A 17,477-nucleotide genomic window follows, 5' to 3' on the forward strand; every position below is an offset into this window, starting at 1 on the left:
AATATACTTTTTAACTGCATGGCAACCATCATGAGTTCCGAGAAAACCTTTTTTCTTACCTCTCACCATTTTCCCTCTGGCCAATTAAGAACATTCATCATGCCGTGAATTTTCCCAGCAACAGATTCATGCAGAGATATTGTGAAATCTCTTCCTTAGTCAGTTTTCAAATGATAGATTATTTTCCATTGTGATTGTCCCTGAAATGTTTGTGTGTGTGTCTGGATGATTATCCTCTCATGCCTGGGTGGAGCTCGGCTGGTGTTTGGGGAAGCATTGAATAGACCAGATTACTTCTAAGTCCTCCTCTTCATTTTAAGCTTTGGTGATTATATTGAGTAGATAATTATGTTTTCATTTATGTACACAGTTTCCTTCTGTGTGATAAAAAAAGCTTGAATATGTCCTTGCATATATGCATTCCAAATTTAAATGTCACTATATAAAAAAGAAACACAAGTGTGTCTCTTTGCAATCATCTGCTCCCCCTGCATGGAAGAGAGAAATAGAGAAAATGACTTTATCAGGAGGTTATGAATTGTCAGAGGAAGGAATTTGCTGACAGTACAAGCACTGTAGGATTTGTGTAAACTACCCAAATGATGAAATTTTTGCCCTCAGAATTTCTAAAACTGTTAAACTTTCTGGATAGAGGCCAGTGCTTAAAGTCCATTCTGGTAAAAGAGGATAGGAATCCAAACATGATTAATATTTGTGGAAACACTAAATGTGGTTGCCTATTATCCATTTACCTTTTCAGGGAAATAATTTAAATTTAAAAATATATTTATTTCTCTTTTTTTTCTATTGTGTGGTTTGAATTTGAGAAACTCCTAGTAACTACTTCTAGTTTATCTTATGAAAGGACCATCCATTTGGGGTTAATGAAGAAATTCTCAATGACAGGAACAGTATATAGCTGTTGTTTTTTCTTTTTTCCCCACAGCTGTAGAATATGTACAGCATATACTTCCAGAACAATGCACTACTAATGTGTTTTAATGTCATTGTCTTAATATCCTTCAATCCGTACAGGGGACCTGTGCTGAAGTGAAAGTTTACAAGTTGGGGATCTTTTCTGTTGTATCTTGTTTAAAGAAAGAGTCTTTTACAGTAACAAAGAAAGGTCTTACTCATAAGACAAGCATGGATTCCCGAATATCCTTAAATTACCCTCCAGGAGTTTTCAACTCATCAGTGCTTGTACAAATAAAGGTAAATATTAAAAACTGGTGAGGCTTTTGGTGGGTTATCAAACTTTGTCCTAAAAGGGAAGAAGATACAAATATTTAATATAGCAATAAATGAATTTTCATACTTTTAATCACCTAACTTATAGTGCCATTAGTGAAAAAGTGATGATTTAGAGCATATTAAATCTCTTTCCCAAAGAAATCCCTGACTTATTTTGAAGCCTTTTCTAGCTATTTTTTGTGTTGTTTTGTTGTATTGTTTATGATATTTGTTGACAAAAAAATGTTGAATATCTATGATAGAATTAATGTCGGACTTTGGGGCTTGCATATAATTCAAGAATTCCACCTGAGAGGATGTTTAAAAAAGAAGCTAATCAATTAAAACATTTATGATTATGAATATTTGGTTATATTAAATTATAAAACAGTTCTTTGGGGATGAGAATTTAATTCATACAAGTATTATTTACAAGACATACAACTATGTATCAATATACATTTTAGAAAACATATTTCCTCAGTATTTCCTATTCTTCTAGCCTAACCCTCCCTCATGCTCTCCTAATTTTTCCCAGTTGTTACCATAATGGATAAGAGAAGAAAAGTCAGGAAGAAAACATATTATACATAATTGATTCATAAATATTTTCTATAAACTGTGAAATTTTGAAATCATGATAGTTATTTTTATTAGCCATTCTTATGTGAGAGGAAACAAATAAATGTAATCTTGTTTGTCTAGTTTCTGAAGATCACTTGATCTAACAATAGTTCTAATTAGAAATTATGTAAAATGTCTATTTTGTTTTCTGGGTCATTTTGTTGCCTACAATTAAGAGTGATATCAGTTATTTATACCATAGAACAAGAAACTTAGATTTTACAAAGGCTTTGTAAAGAGAGGACCAGTTGCTATGATCTTTCATAAGATAGTATTGATTCTAGCCAACAATGCACAGAAAACTGTATAAAACTATGTTCCAGTAAATTTTTAGAAAATTGACTTAGACATGTGCTGATACTGTGCACCTTCTGCTATTAAGATATAGCAATGTATATCCTTTATTTGTCTTTGTTTAGGTTCAACCAGTTGACCCATCTCTGGTGGCATATTTAAAAACTCAGCAAGAGACTTCCTACTCAGTACTATCCACAAGCCCTCTGATTCATATTCAGCACCCATTAACACATCCTTTTCAGAAGCCAGTCACTGTATTCCTACCTTGTTTTCCACACCCTGACAAAAAAAATCTTCGGTCTGAAACAGATCATAAAAGAACAGCTTGTACCACAACAAACAGAATCATACCTTTATACTTCAACAGGTAAGTTTGACCCTAATGGCTCTAGTTGACTTGATGGTAAACAAAGAAACATGATTAAAAGTGTAATCAGATATAGTTAAGTATCAGCATTGAAATACGGTGAAATATTTTTAATATAGAAATAAAATGTGGATCTGGAAGGGTAATAGTTTTAGCTGTCATGGGTCCAAAAGTATGCTATGAGAAAAGACTGACACAAAAGAGGCAAAATCAATCCTTGCTTTCGAAAAATTTATGATATGGTTAATTACAAAGATGTGATATGATGATTTTAATTTCTATATTTAAGTGTTCCATTAATATAGAAAAAAAATAAACTGATCTTTAAAAATATAAATTTGAGTCTATATTTGCCACATAGGCAGTTTACTTTCTGTCCTAATTTTTATAATTAAAAAAATTCCCCACAAATGACACTAATATACATAATGAGTTGCCAGCCAGAATAAAACAGATATGAAATTTTAGCAATAAATAGTGGGCACTAAATAATAGTTGGGGTTTCCTTGGTGACTCAGTGGTGAGAGAATCCGCCTACCAATGCCTACCAATGTAGGAGATGCAGGTTTGATCTCTGGGTCAGGAAGATCCCCGGGAGAAGGAAATGGCAACCCACTCTGGTATTCTTGCCTGTAAAACCCCATGGACAGAGGAGACTGAAGAGCTAGAGTCTGTGGGGTCGCAAAAGAGTCAGACACAAGTTAGTGACTAAACACACACACACACACACACACACACACACACACACACACACAAATAGTAACCATAATCTTCATTTCTGTCCTTTCATTTAATAGTTTTTTTTTTTCCTAATAAGAAAGGTAAACAGGAACCTTTACATTCTTTGATTCTGAAGGCAATTTCTTTCTCTTTTTTGAAAAAAAATTAGAGGGAGAAACAACTTCAGACAGAAATAATAAAAATTATTAACTGAGAAGCTAATTTTTTAAACCAGATTCCTTATGTATATTATCTCATCCAATCTGCACACCACCTCACCTTCATTTTGTCACTTGGAAGTCTGAAACTCAATGAGACTAAGAACTTGTATTACAATTATCTGCAGGTTGTACATCTGAGGATCAATCTATTGCAGATAGATAATATTTTTTTTTAATTCTAGCAAGTTCCCCCCAGGCAAAACTTGAATATGCCATGTACTGGCAACTATTTATATACCATTTACACTGTATCAAGTATTATAATTAGTCTTGAGATGATTAAAAAGAAGATGTGTGTCTAGGTTATGTGCAAAACCTATGCCATTTACAAAAAGGACTTGAATATCCATAGAGTTTGGTAACTCTGGGGGTCCAAACTGTATGATTATACAGTAGAAGTGAGAAATAGATTTAAGGGATTCGATCTGATAGAGTGCCTGATGAACTATGGACAGAGGTTCCTGACATTGTACAGGAGACAGGGATCAAGACCATCCCCATGAAAAAGAAATGCAAAAAAGCAAAATAGCTGTCTGAGGAGGCCTTACAAATAGCTGTGAAAAGCAGAGAAGCAGAAAGCAAGGAGAAAAGGAAAGATATAAGCATCTGAATGCAGAGTTCCAAAGAATAGCAAGAAGAGATAAGAAAGCCTTCCTCAACAATCAATAAAAAGAAATAGATGAAAACAACAGAATGGGAAAGACTAGAGATCTCTTCAGGAAAATTAGAGATACCAGGGGAACATTTCATGCAAAGATGGGCTCAATAAAGGACAGAAATGGTATGAACCTAACAGAAGCAGAAGATATTAAGAAGAGGTGCAAGAATACATGGAAGAACTGTGCAAAAAAGATCTTTATGACCCAGATAATCATGATGATGTGATCACTCACCCAGAGCCAGACACCTTGGAATGTGAAGTCAAGTGGGCCTTAGAAAGCATCACTATGAACAAAGATAGTGAAGGTGATGAAATTCCAGTTCAGCTATTTCAAATCCTGGAAGATGATGCTGTGAAAGTGCTGCACTCAATATGCCAACAAATTTGGAAAACTCAACAGTGGCCACAGGACTGGAAAAGGTCAGTTTTCATTCCAATTCCGAAGAAAGGCAATGCCAAAGAATGCTCAAACTACTGCACAGTTGCACTCATCTAACACGCTAGTAAAGTAATGCTCAAAATTCTCCAAGCCAGGCTTCAGCAATACGTGAACCGTGAACTTCCAGATGTTCAAGCTGGTTTTAGAAAACGCAGAGGAACCAGAGATCAAATTGCCAACATCCACTGGATCATGGAAAAAGCAAGAGAGATCCAGAAAAACATCTATTTCTGCTTTATTGACTATGCCAAAGCCTTTGTGTGGATCACAATACTGGAAAATTCTGAAAGAGATGGGAATACCAGATCACCTGACCTGCCTCTTGAGAAACCTATATGCAGGTCAGGAAGCAACAGTTAGAACTGGACATGGAACAACAGACTGGTTCCCAATAGGAAAAGGAGTATGTCAAGGCTGTATATTTTCACCCTGCTTATTTATCATATATGCAGAGTACATCATGAGAAATGCTGGGCTGGATGAAGCACAAGTTGGAATCAAGATTGCCGGGAGAAATATCAATAACCTCAGATATGCAGATGACACCACCCTTATGGAAGAAAGTGAAGAGGAACTAAAAAGCCCTTTTTTTCCCTCTGTTGAATATCTAGATTTTTATTAAAACATTTTCCTAACTATTTCATTTCAGTTCAGTTCAGTTCAGTCGCTCAGTCATGTCTGACTCTTTGCGACCCCATGAATCGCAGCACGCCAGGCCTCCCTGTCCATCACCAACTCCCGGAGTTCACTCAGACTCACGTGCATCGAGTCGGTGAGGCCATCCAGACATCTCATTCTCGGTCATCCCCTTCTCTTCCTGCCCCCAATCCCTCCTAGCATCAGAGTCTTTTCCAATGAGTCAACTCTTCGCATAAGGTGGCCAAAGTACTGGAGTTTCAGCTCTAGCATCATTCCTTCCAAAGAAATCCTAGGGCTGATCTCCTTTAGAATGGACTGGTTGGATCTCCTTGCAGTTCAAGGGACTCTCAAGAGTCTCCTCCAACACCACAGTTCAAAAGCATCAATTCTTCGGCACTCAGCCTTCTTCACGGTCCAACTCTCACATCCATACATGACCACTGGAAAAACCATAGCCTTGACTAGATGGACCTTAGTCGGCAAAGTAATGTCTCTGCTTTTCAATATGCTATCTAAGTTGGTCATAACTTTTCTTCCAAGGAGTAAGCATCTTTTAATTTCATGGCTGTAGTCACCATCTGCAGTGATTTTGGAGCCCAAAAAAATAAGTCTGACACTGTTTCCACTGTTTCCCCATCTATTTCCCATGAAGTGATGGGACCAGATGCCATGATCTTCATTTTCTGAATGTTGAGCTTTAAGCCAACTTTTTCACTCTCCTTTTTATTTTCATCAAGAGGCTTTTTAGTTCCTCTTCACTTTCTGTCATAAGGGTGGTGTCATTTGCATATCTGAGGTTATTGATATTTCTCCCGGTAATCTTGATTCCAGCTTGTGCTTCTTCCAGCCCAGCGTTTCTCATGATGTACTCTGCATATACGCTAAATAAGCAGGGTTGCAATATGCAGCCTTGACATACTCCTTTTCCTATTGGGAACCAGTCTGTTGTTCCATGTCCAGTTCTAACTGTTGTTTCCTGACTTGCATACAGACTTAAATCATTTTATATAGATTTTCTTCCTTTCTATCTTCCTTTCTGCCTTTTCCCCTCTCCTTCTCTCTCACTCTTTCATTAAGTAGTTTTAAATCTCATTTTTTTTCTTTATTTTACTTTACAATACTGTATTAGTTTTCCATACATCAAAGCCTCTTGATGAAAGTGCAAGAGGAGAGTGAAAAAGTTGGCTTAAAGCTCAACATTCAGAAAATGAAGATCATGGCATCTGGTCCCATCACTTCATGGGAAATAGATGGGGAAACAGTGGAAACAGTGTCAGACTTTATTTTGGGGGGCTCCAAAATCACTGCAGATGGTGATTGCAGCCATGAAATTAAAAGACGCTTACTCCTTGGAAGGAAAGTTATGACCAACCTAGATAGTATATTCAAAAGCAGAGACATGACTTTTCCAACAAATGTCCGTCTAGTCAAGGCTATGGTTTTTCCAGTAGTCATGTATGGATATGAGAGTTGGACTGTAAAGAAAGCTGAGCACCGAAGAATTGATGCTTTTGAACTGTGGTGTTGGAGAAGACTCTTGAGAGTACCTTGGACTGCAAGAAGATCCAACCAGACTGTTCAAAGATCAGTCCTGGGTATTATTTCAAAGGAATGATGTTAAAGCTGAAACTTCAATACTTTGGCCACCTCATGCGAAGAGTTGACTCGTTGGAAAAGACTCTGATGCTGGGAGGGATTGGGGGCAGGAGGAGAAGAGGGCGACAGAGGATGAGATGGCTGGATGGCATCACTGATTCAATGGACATGAGTTTGAGTGAACTCTGGGAGTTGGTGATGGACAGCGAGTCCTGGCGTGCTGCAATTCATGGGGTCACAAAGTGTCAGACACGACTGAGTGATTGAACTGAACTGAGGGTCCTGGAATCAGTCTCTTGCACCCAGATACTGAGGAAGGACTGTGGCTAAGAAGTGTGTGAGCTTGGTTTGGACTCACATATTTTATCTCTAATCATGACTCTATATAGCACATGGATCTGCCATGTATTTATTTTGAGGCTGTAAGATTAGAAATTGAGAGGCAGATTATTTGCTCTTTACCAGTGTGTTTCTAATTAAGGAAGCTGACAATAGTAGAACATTGGCCAGGAGACCAAGTTAAACTTTTGTATTACGTATGTGAGAGCGAACATCGAAATATAGACACGATTCAATTGTATGTGCTTTTGCTGTACAAAATTATATGCATTATATCCTAACTGCCATTGAGTTAATCCACGTTCTTGTATATCAAGGAAATGTAAGATTTAAAACCAGAAATATCCTGGAGCTTGCTATTTAAACATATTAGTCTTAACAGATAGAGACATTCTCTTTCAAATATCCTCGCATTTTATATACATATATTTTATATGTCTGTATATATATATATATATATATATATATTTAAAGATGAGAGCTTAACTCTAAAATTTGATTCTAACTGGTAACCTATTGCTAAAATCTAGTAAATGTTTCTGGGAAAGGCAATGGAAACCCATTCCAGTACTCTTGCCTGGAACATCCCATAGATGGAGGAGCCTGGTAGGCTGCAGTCCACAGAGTCGCTAAGAGTCAGAATGACTGAGCGACCTCACTTTCACGCATTGGAGAAGGAAATGGCCACCCACTCCAGTGTTCTTGCCTGGAATGTCCCGGGGACAGGGGAGCCTGGTGGGCTGCCATCTGTGGGGTCGCACTGGGTCGGACGTGACTGAAGCAACGCAGCAGCAGCACCAATAAGTGTTTCAGTTGTCTCTAGGGTAGGTTGCAAAGGATTAATAAAAATAAATTTGTGTTGACATGTACTTTATATAATAAAACAGGGTAGCTACATTTGCCAGAAAGATAGTAATAAAACAATTTCCTATTCCCAATTGTTGATCTTATTCATAGTCTATATACACCAGTGAGAATAAAAATGTATCCCTGTCATACTCAAATATCATTTGTGCAAGTAACTGGATCAATATTTCTTTTGCCTCTCTCTTGCTGTATTTCTACATCCCTCAGAAACAACAGGGCAGAATGTGGAGAGAAATTGGAGGCAGTGTATTGCACTGTCAAAAATGAAATCGCCAAAATATAGGGATAAGAGTAGAGGCAATAAGATCTCTAAAAGATACACATACTGGGGATGGCACATTTTCATACACTTCATTGACTCAAAGTACTGGAAATCTAGTCAATACCGATAGGAGAAGTTACACCTTTGTCCAGAGAAATTATACTCAGCAAAAATGACTAGACACTGAAAACTGGCTTAGAAATTTTGCCCTCTAGATCTATGAAAGATTCAAATGGCAACCAAATTGAAAATGGGTGAACAGATGTTCACTCAAAGATAAGAAAACACCCAATTCCTCCATGATTTTTGTAAGGGAAAAAAATGATACCAATTAACACCAAGACTTCAAAGAAGAACAAACATAACAATGAAAAAAAAATATAGAAATGACCATCAGGATGGAGCAGAAAAGAAAAAAGAACAACAGGATGAGATACAAAGATAAGCAACTGAGATGAAAAGTCACCAAGGTATGATAAGGACTCATCTAAAGTGATATAACTTAAGAATTTTAAGTACCATTGAGAAAAAGACCAAAACAACCACGAAAGAAGTAATAATCAAAGGCACAGAAATGTAATTTTCTGAAACCTTGAGTTATAAAGTGTTGATTTCAAAATTTTTGAAAAAAAATAAACCTATACTTTAGACATAACATAGAAAATTGAAATGTATTTTAAAATAAAATGTAAGTCCATAAGCATTCATTCAGCAGAAATAGATCAAGTAAGAAAGAATAAAATCAGTCTAGCCCCAGGCTCATTCTGTGTAGCATGAAATATCAAGGATAAACCGACTAAAGCCTTCAGAGTTTTGAAGGGAAGATGTGGAATTAGGGTTTTCACCTAACAAGCAAGTTTTTTTTTTTTTTTTTAAATACAAGTGCTTACAAAATGTACTACTCACTTGTTTTTAGCAAAATAAATAAATAGATAAAATTAATGAGTTGAGGATAAAATAAAATTTAACAGATCAAGAATAGGACATTAACTCATTTTCAAAAATTTAGAATTGAAGATAAATAATATAAAAGCAAAAGCAAAGTAAAAATTCATACGGCAAAGTGGTAACAGAGCATGGTGAAATTAAAGAGAAAATATATAAATAAAATAATCATTTATATTAAGTAAATATAAATAGGTTAAACATAATATATATGAATGTCCACCTTAATCTTAAATATTTTTATTATTTTACATGCTACATTTGTGGAGATTTCCTTAGATTTATCATATATTTTACCAATTTTACTGTCAATTGTTTAACTTGTTCATTTTAATAATTATAATTCTCTTCTAAACGGCTATTGCTATATTTAAAAAAATTTTAAATATCTTTTCTGAGGTCCTCTATTGTTTCATTATGCTTACTATTTCTTCTTTTATTCCTTTAATCATTGTAAACACTTCCATTCTAAGTCTCATTCAGATTATTTTACCTATGAGCATGGTATTAACTGTGATATCCATTTACACGGTGTAAACTAGTAAATTGTCTTTCATACTAATTCTACTCTATGAATTTTAACTTTAGAAATTTATTTCCAAGTATTGATTATCATTTTTGATCAGATCAACTCTTCTCCCTTCCTTTCCACTCAGAGAAGCTTTTATGTGCTTCATTGTTGCTTTCTTGAGTCAGTGTTCAAAGGGATTTTGGTTGTTTTTGTTGTTTCTCATTTCAAGGCCAGTACTGTCCTTTTGGGGATTCCAGTTTTATGACTGAGTTAGCTCTATCGGACAGCTGGAGGCTGTATATAATGTGCCTAAGTGCGTGTTAGACTCCAGACCACATACATCTGGTGTGTGTGCGTGACTGGTGGGATTGGGGCAGGCTGATTCACGGAATCAATCCCTTGTGTTCCCTAGGGAGGAAAAAGAATTCTAGCTTTTTGAGATTTTTTTTTCCCCCCCAGATCTAGGGGATTTTCTTTCCAGCTTCAGAGTTTGTCTAACTTGTGTATTTGTGTGTGTGTCATTTTGTCTGGTGTTCTAAGATTGCCATTTGTCATCAATTCAACTAGCCAAATTTCTTTTTTCTTCTCCATTTCTTTGCCTTAGTACACGATCTCTCTGCTTTTTCTACCATGATTAGCTGAAGAACTCTCATTTGTTCTGTAAGTTGAAGCTCAGCTCTCTCCTAAAGATAGTCTATGATCTCCAGAAGGGATTGACTGCTCCTCTCGTAGTGCCAGCCCTGTTCTGTTGTATATCTTAACTCACACCATAGTGTTATTAAATTCTCTTTTCCATTTATAATCACTCAGCATCATTACGACATAGTTGGTGCCATGTTGAATTAGGTGAATTAAATAAATAAATGAGTAAAATTGTGGAAAAATAAATCATGCCATTAATTTTCTGTACTTCCTGACAATACTAAATTGATAAATTATGATATGCCCTGCTGCTATTAGTGCTAGACATGGGAGATGCATTTTCTCTATCTAGAGGAGCATAAAACAATTAAGTAAAAACCTATATGAACTATTTATTTAATGTCCTTATATCAAAGAGTAAAAGCTAGCTGAACATTTTCTGTGGAAATAGAAACACAATGAAGCAATCCATGCCTCAGAATATAAAAAAGATAAAATGATTTGATGTCAAAATATAGTTTGAAAATAAAGAATAAAAGGTTTTTGTTGTAGTACATTCCTTCATGTGTGAATGATTTCTGGGCAAAACAAGACAGTTATTTAATTATGAGCCAGAAAAGATTTCTAAAAGCCTCTTGAAAGTAAAAGAGGAGAGTGAAAAAGTTGGCTTAAAGCTCAACATTCAGAAAACGAAGATCATGGCATCCGGTCCCATCACTTCATGGCAAATAGATGGGGAAACAGGGGAAACAGTGGAAACAGTGTCAGACTTTATGTTTTTGGGCTCCAAAATCACTGCAGATGGTGACTGCAGCCATGAAATATAAAGACGCTTACTCCTTGGAAGAAAAGTTATGAGCAACCTAGATAGCATATTCAAAAGCAGAGACATTACTTTGCTGACTAAGGTCCATCTAGTCAAGGCTATGGTTTTTCCTGTGGTCATGTATGGATCTGAGAGTTGGACTGTGAAGATGGCTGAGTGCCGAAGAATTGATGCGTTTGAACTCTGGTGTTGGAGAAGACTCTTGAGAGTCCCTTGGACTGCAAGGAGATCCAACCAGTCCATTCTGAAGGAGATCAACCCTGGGATTTCTTTGGAAGGAATGATGCTAAAGCTGAAGCTCCAGTACTCTGGCCACCTCATGCGAAGAGTTGACTCACTGGAAAAGACTTTGATGCTGGGAGGGATTGCGGGCAGGAGGAGAAGGGGACAACCGAGGATGAGATGGCTGGATGGCATCTCTGACTCGATGGATATGAGTCTGAGTGAACTCCGGGAGTTGGTGATGGACAGGGAGGCCTTGTGTGCTGCGATTCACGGGGTCGCAAAGAGTCGGACATGACTGAGCGACTGAACTGAGCTGAACTGAATGAAAGGAGAGATTAATTTATTAAATAGAAGCTTATTCCATATTATGCAAGAAATATTTTAGAGAATTAGATGGGAAACTGGTTTTTTTTTTTTTGCATGAAAAATGCCTTTTCTACAAAATGCTATTGGTTTTAAGATCACCTTATCAAAATATGTGAGTCATATACAAGAATATCTGTACAATATGCTTGTCATATAAAGCATAATAAAATGGAGAAACTGGTAAAACTATCTCATAACTTAAGAAATTATATATTATCAACAAAGTTACAACTTCTTACTTGTCTCTTCTCATCCTATCCCTTACCTCCCTACCCTAATTACTCTTCATTTTCACCAAAGTTAACCACTATTAGAAAATTTTGACTCATTTCTTTGCTTTTAATTTTTTTTACTTTCATCAATATATTTTTATTCATCCATATATAATGTCTTGTTTGGCTTTGTGCTTGCCATTTGTAAAAATGCTACCCTTCTGCATATAGTTTTATGGTCTTGCTATTCCATTTATAATTGTATAACATTTGTTCTCATTTCTGTATAATATTCTATTGAATAGCATCGTATTTCAATTATCACTGTTTTTATTGGGGGTTATTAGCATAGTTTCAATTTTTGCTAACATGGATATTACTATTTTGGTTATTCTTCACTCAAAGGATATTTGTGTAAGCACTTCTTCAGAGTATCTACCAGTCTTACTGCTAGGCATAGTGTATGCACATGTACAGTTTTACAGGTTTTATGAACTGGTAGAACTAAATTTCATCCTTCTCCTATTTTTTATATTTTTTAGCCTTGCATATTGCCAGATTTTGTAATCTGAAAATCTAATAGTTGTAAAATGGAGTTTTGTGGCTTTAATCTGCAGTTCTCTGATTAAAATAAAGGTGACATCTTTCATAATGGCTTTTATTAGGTATTTGTGTTTTCTTATATGTCAGGTAACTGTTAATTTCTTGCTCATTTTTGAACTTTTTACATTGATTTATAGGGTTTTTTTTAATGGTCTCAGTGCTAAACCTTTGTCAATTTGTGGCCTGTATTTTTATATTTATGTGACTAATTTATCATATATTTCTTTTATTATCAGTGTTTTTTTGTCCCAGTCCTAAAATACTTCTATCTCCTAAATTATAAAAATATTCTTCTTTATTATCTTATAATTTTAAAAGTTTGGATTTCATGTGAGTCTTCAATCCATCTGAAATTGACTTTTACATACAATGTGAGGCAGGAATTCATATATTGTTTTTATGTGGATAGACAGTGTGATTTATTGAGTGGTTTCCCTAACAATCTGTGAAACCTCCTCTGTCGTATAACGGATTTTCTTCTGAACTATTCCACTGGTCAGTCTTGTTATATAGTTTTGAGCTGATCTAACACTGTCATAACTTTTAAGGCTTTATGATAAGTTGATCCCTGATAGGTAAGCCATATCATATTATTCTTATCCAGACACATTTTTTTTGTTTGTTTTCCTTGAAATTTTGCGTTCATATAAAATTGAATCAGTTTGTTAAGGTCCACAAAAACAAACTGTTGGGGTTTTGTTGGTAATTGCCTCTGACATATGGGTCAGTTTGGAGAAAGATGACATCTTTAGTATATTGTGTCTTTAAATCTATTACCTGTAATATATGCTTCAATTTGTGTTGTTTTCCAATGTCTTTCAATGAAGCATTGCCAAAGGCTCCACACATGTACTATATACATTTTATTAGGCTTATTCCTAAATGCTATATAGCTTTGGTATGTGGATTAGGAAGTCAAGTAAGAATTTAATTTTCCAAATCAAAAGGAAAATATCACTCAGACTGGCCAACAGAATACAGTAAGTCTCCTACATACAAACATGCAAGTTGTGAATTTTCAAAGATGTGAACATGTGTCTGTATGTCCAATCATGTAAGTTAGTTCACATGTCTGGCATACGTCATCGTGTGTATGCGTTCTCAAGTGGCTGTGATTTTGTGTACTTTATTGTTCTATGGAGTATTCAGTAGAACAGTATCTTTATTTCAAGTCCAGGGTATATGGAAAAAAGAGTAAAAGCAGTGGTGATACAGTTGGTACCGCTAAGAAGTGCCAAGAGATAATGATGGAAACAAAAGTGAAAATAATTGAGAGAGTAGAGCGAGGCGAAAAGACGATAGACATCTCTTGTTCTTATAACATGAATTGTTCTGGTATGATTCTAAAGAAAAAAGACTTGTGAAGATTATAGAACGTGTGAAGTCTGCTGTGCTGATGATGTCGATGATGTTGGCAATAATATTTGAGAAGCATGGAAAAGTGATAGAAGAAATGGAGAAACTTCTAAGTGTGTGAATGCACGCATGCTAAGTTGCTTCAGTCATGTCTAACTCTTTGTGACCCTACAGACTGTAGCCTGCCAGGCTCCTCTGTCCTTGGAATTCTCCAAGCAAGAATACTGGAGTGGGTTGTCATGCCCTAACCCAGGGAATCTTCCTGACCCAGGGATCAAACCAGAGTTTCTCATGTCTCCTGCATCAGCAGGTGAGTTCTTTACCACTAGTACCACCTGGATCAGCATCAAGTTCCACTTAGCTTAATGCTGCCTGGCAGTTGGTAAAGCGTCTGTCTACAATGTGGGAGACCCGGGTTCGATCCCTGGGTTGGGAGAAGGAAATGGCAATCCACTCCAGGACTATTGCCTGGAAAATCCCATGGACAGAGGAGCCTGGTAGTCTATAGTCCACGGGGTCACAAAGAGTCGAACATGACTGAGCGACTTCACTATATTCACTATATTGATGAAAGCAAGTATTTACTTAGTCTTCCCTGGTGGCTCAGATGTTAAAGAATCTGCCTGCAATTCAGGAGACCTGGGTTCAATCCCTGAGTTAGGAAGATCCCTTGGAGAAGGAAATGGCAACCCAATCCAATATTTTTGCCTAGAGAATCCCATGAACAGAGAAGCCTGGTAGGCTACAGTCCAAGAAGCCGCAAAGAGTCGGACACAACTGAGCAGCTAATGCTTTCATTTACCTAAGCAGGTTTTTAATGTGGATGAGACAGTGAATGCGCAACAGAGAAAGAACAAAGAGAAACCAAAGGAAAAAGGAGTAACTGAAACACCAAAGAGATTCATGACACAGGAAATGGCAAGGAGATTTTCTTTATTTGAGGAGGTACTGTTTGTTCTTGAGGGACAGGACCCAGATGTAGAATGGTACATGAAGGTTGCAGCAGCTATTGCAGAATGCAATCCAAAGCTACGTTGTCATCTATGACAAGAAAAAAAGAGCCACTACCAGACATCACTGGATTTTTTTTTCAAGAGGGTAGATAGAATTTAATCCAGCAAGAAACCAGAACCTGTGCCATCAACGTCAGGCATGAGTGAAATTGCAGCTTGCCCTCCAACTCCTATTGCTGATGATCCATCAGCTCTACCATCTCCCACTTCTCATTCCTCTAGTCAGTAACTCTTTTTGCTTCTTTACTAGATGGCAGCCCCTGTGTGCAAGCTATTGTAATCTACTACAGTACTTTTCAAGGTACTTCATGATTAAAAATGATTCCTTTATTTTTTGTTTGTTTTTTATTTATTATTTGCATGAAAAATACATTAAACCTATTACAGCATAGTACTATATAGCTAATCACGTTAGTTGGGTACCTAGGCTAACTTTGTTGGACTTATGAACAAAGTGGACTTATACACTCTCTCTCAGAACAGAACTCATTCATATATAAGGGACTTACTGTATTAAGGAAGATCAACATTGGAAGACTGACCCTGCCTGACTTCAAGGTGAACTATAAAGCTACGGTGATCAAGACAGTGTGGTAGTGACCACTTAAGAATTGACACATAGACCAATAGAACAGAATAGAGAACCCAGGAAATACAACCAACTTGTATACATCTTTGATGAGGGGAAAAAGGCAATACAATGGAGCCAAGTCAGTCTCTTCAACAAATGGAGTTGGAACAAGTGAACATTCACACGCAAAAAGAATGAATCTAGACACAAATATTATACCCTTTACAAAAGTTAATCCAAAATAGTAGCATGTAAACATAAATATGAAACACAACAACATACAAAACTCCTAGAATTAACATAGGTGAAAATCTAAATGATCTTGTGTAAGGCAATGACTTTTTAGATAAAACATCAAAGGTATAGTCTGTGAAAGAAATAATTGACATTGTTGGACCTCATAAAATTAGAAACTTCTACACTGGGCAAAAAATGCCAAGTGAGTAAGAAGATGAGCCACAAACTGGGAGCAAATATTTGCAAAATGTACATCTGATAAAGGACTGTTATCCAAAATTTATAAATAAGTCCTAAAACTCAACAATAAGAAAACAAAGACCTGATTCAAAAATAGGCCAAAAACTTTAATAGATACCTCACCAAAGACAACATACAGTTGCCAAATAAGAATTTGAAAAGATGTTATAAGTGAGACTCAAAGATATCACTGCATACCTATTGGAATGACCAAAATCCAGGACACTGACAACTTCAAATGCTGGTGAAGATGGGGCAAAACAGGAATTCTCATTCGTTGCTGGTGGAAATACAAAATGGTACACTTCAGAAGATAGTTTGTTGATTTCTTACAAAACTAAATATAATCCCACCATATGATCCAGCAATAGCACTCCTTGGTATTTCCCCCAAAGGAGTTAAAAATGTATACACACAGATGTTATAGCAGCTTTATTCTTATCTGTCAAAACTTGGTAGCAAGCAAGATGTTCTTCAGCAGGTGAATGAATAAATAACACCCACACAATAGAATATTATTCAGCACCAAAAATAAATGAGCTAACAAGCCATAGAAAGACATGGAGGCACCTTCAATGCATACTGCCAAGTGAAAGAAGCCAATCTGGAAAGGCTACCTACCTACTGTCTGATACACACTGTATGGCATTTTGGAAATGGCAAAACCATGAAGATAGTAAAATATCATAGTTATAGGAGTTTGTCATTGGAGACAGATGAACAGGCACAGTACAGAGAATTTTTAGGTTGGTAAAAATACTCTGTACAATACTATAATGATGGACATGTGCCCATATGTATTTGTCCAAATCCACTGAAGTGTTAGTCACTCAGTCATGTCCTATTCTTTCGATCTCATGGACTGTAGCCCGCCAGGCTCCTCTGTCCATGAAATTCTCCAGGCAAAAATAATGGAGTGGGTTGCCATTTCCATTTCTAGGGTTCCTGTAGGGGAAATTAGAATTGGATGCCTCGTCTAAGGAAGATTCCTGGGCATGTTCATTGTCAGAACATTCCTCTCCTTTGAAGCACTTAGGGCTTCCCTGATAGCTTACCTGGTTAAGAATCCGCCTGCAATTCAGGAGACCCTGGTTCAATTTCTCAGTTGGGAAGGTCTGCTGGAGAAGGGATAGGCTATCCACTCCAGTATTTTGGGTCTTCCTTGGTGGCTCAGCTGGTAAAGAACCTGCCTGTGATTTGGAAGACCTGCTGGAGAAGGGAAAGGCTACTCACTTCAGTATTCTGACCTGGAGATTTCCATGGACTGTATAGTCCATGGGGTCACAAAGAGTTGGACAGACTGAACAACTTTCACTTTTTAACTGCCAGATTATTTAATTGTGAGCCGTTCAGTGCAACACAAAGAGTGAACGCTAATGAGATTATGGACTTTGGGTGGCTATGCTATGCCAATGCAAGTTCATCAATTATAGTAAACATACCACTCTGGTGGGGAATGGGGAAT

The 17,477-nt window shown here is 36.6% G+C and overlaps 1 protein-coding gene across 1 annotated transcript in view; it reads left to right on the top strand.

Annotated features, from left to right (window-relative positions):
- Positions 1–17,477, top strand: part of DTHD1 (death domain containing 1) — an 86,749-nt gene that overhangs the window by 9,471 nt on the left and 59,801 nt on the right. The window contains exons 4-5 of the mRNA XM_068974941.1: positions 1,036–1,215; positions 2,277–2,521. Coding sequence (XP_068831042.1) covers positions 1,036–1,215; positions 2,277–2,521 — 425 coding nt within the window. The remainder of the gene's footprint in view (positions 1–1,035; positions 1,216–2,276; positions 2,522–17,477) is intronic.

The sequence above is a fragment of the Capricornis sumatraensis genome, chromosome 7, assembly GCF_032405125.1.
Source record: "Capricornis sumatraensis isolate serow.1 chromosome 7, serow.2, whole genome shotgun sequence".
NCBI lineage: Eukaryota > Metazoa > Chordata > Mammalia > Artiodactyla > Bovidae > Capricornis > Capricornis sumatraensis.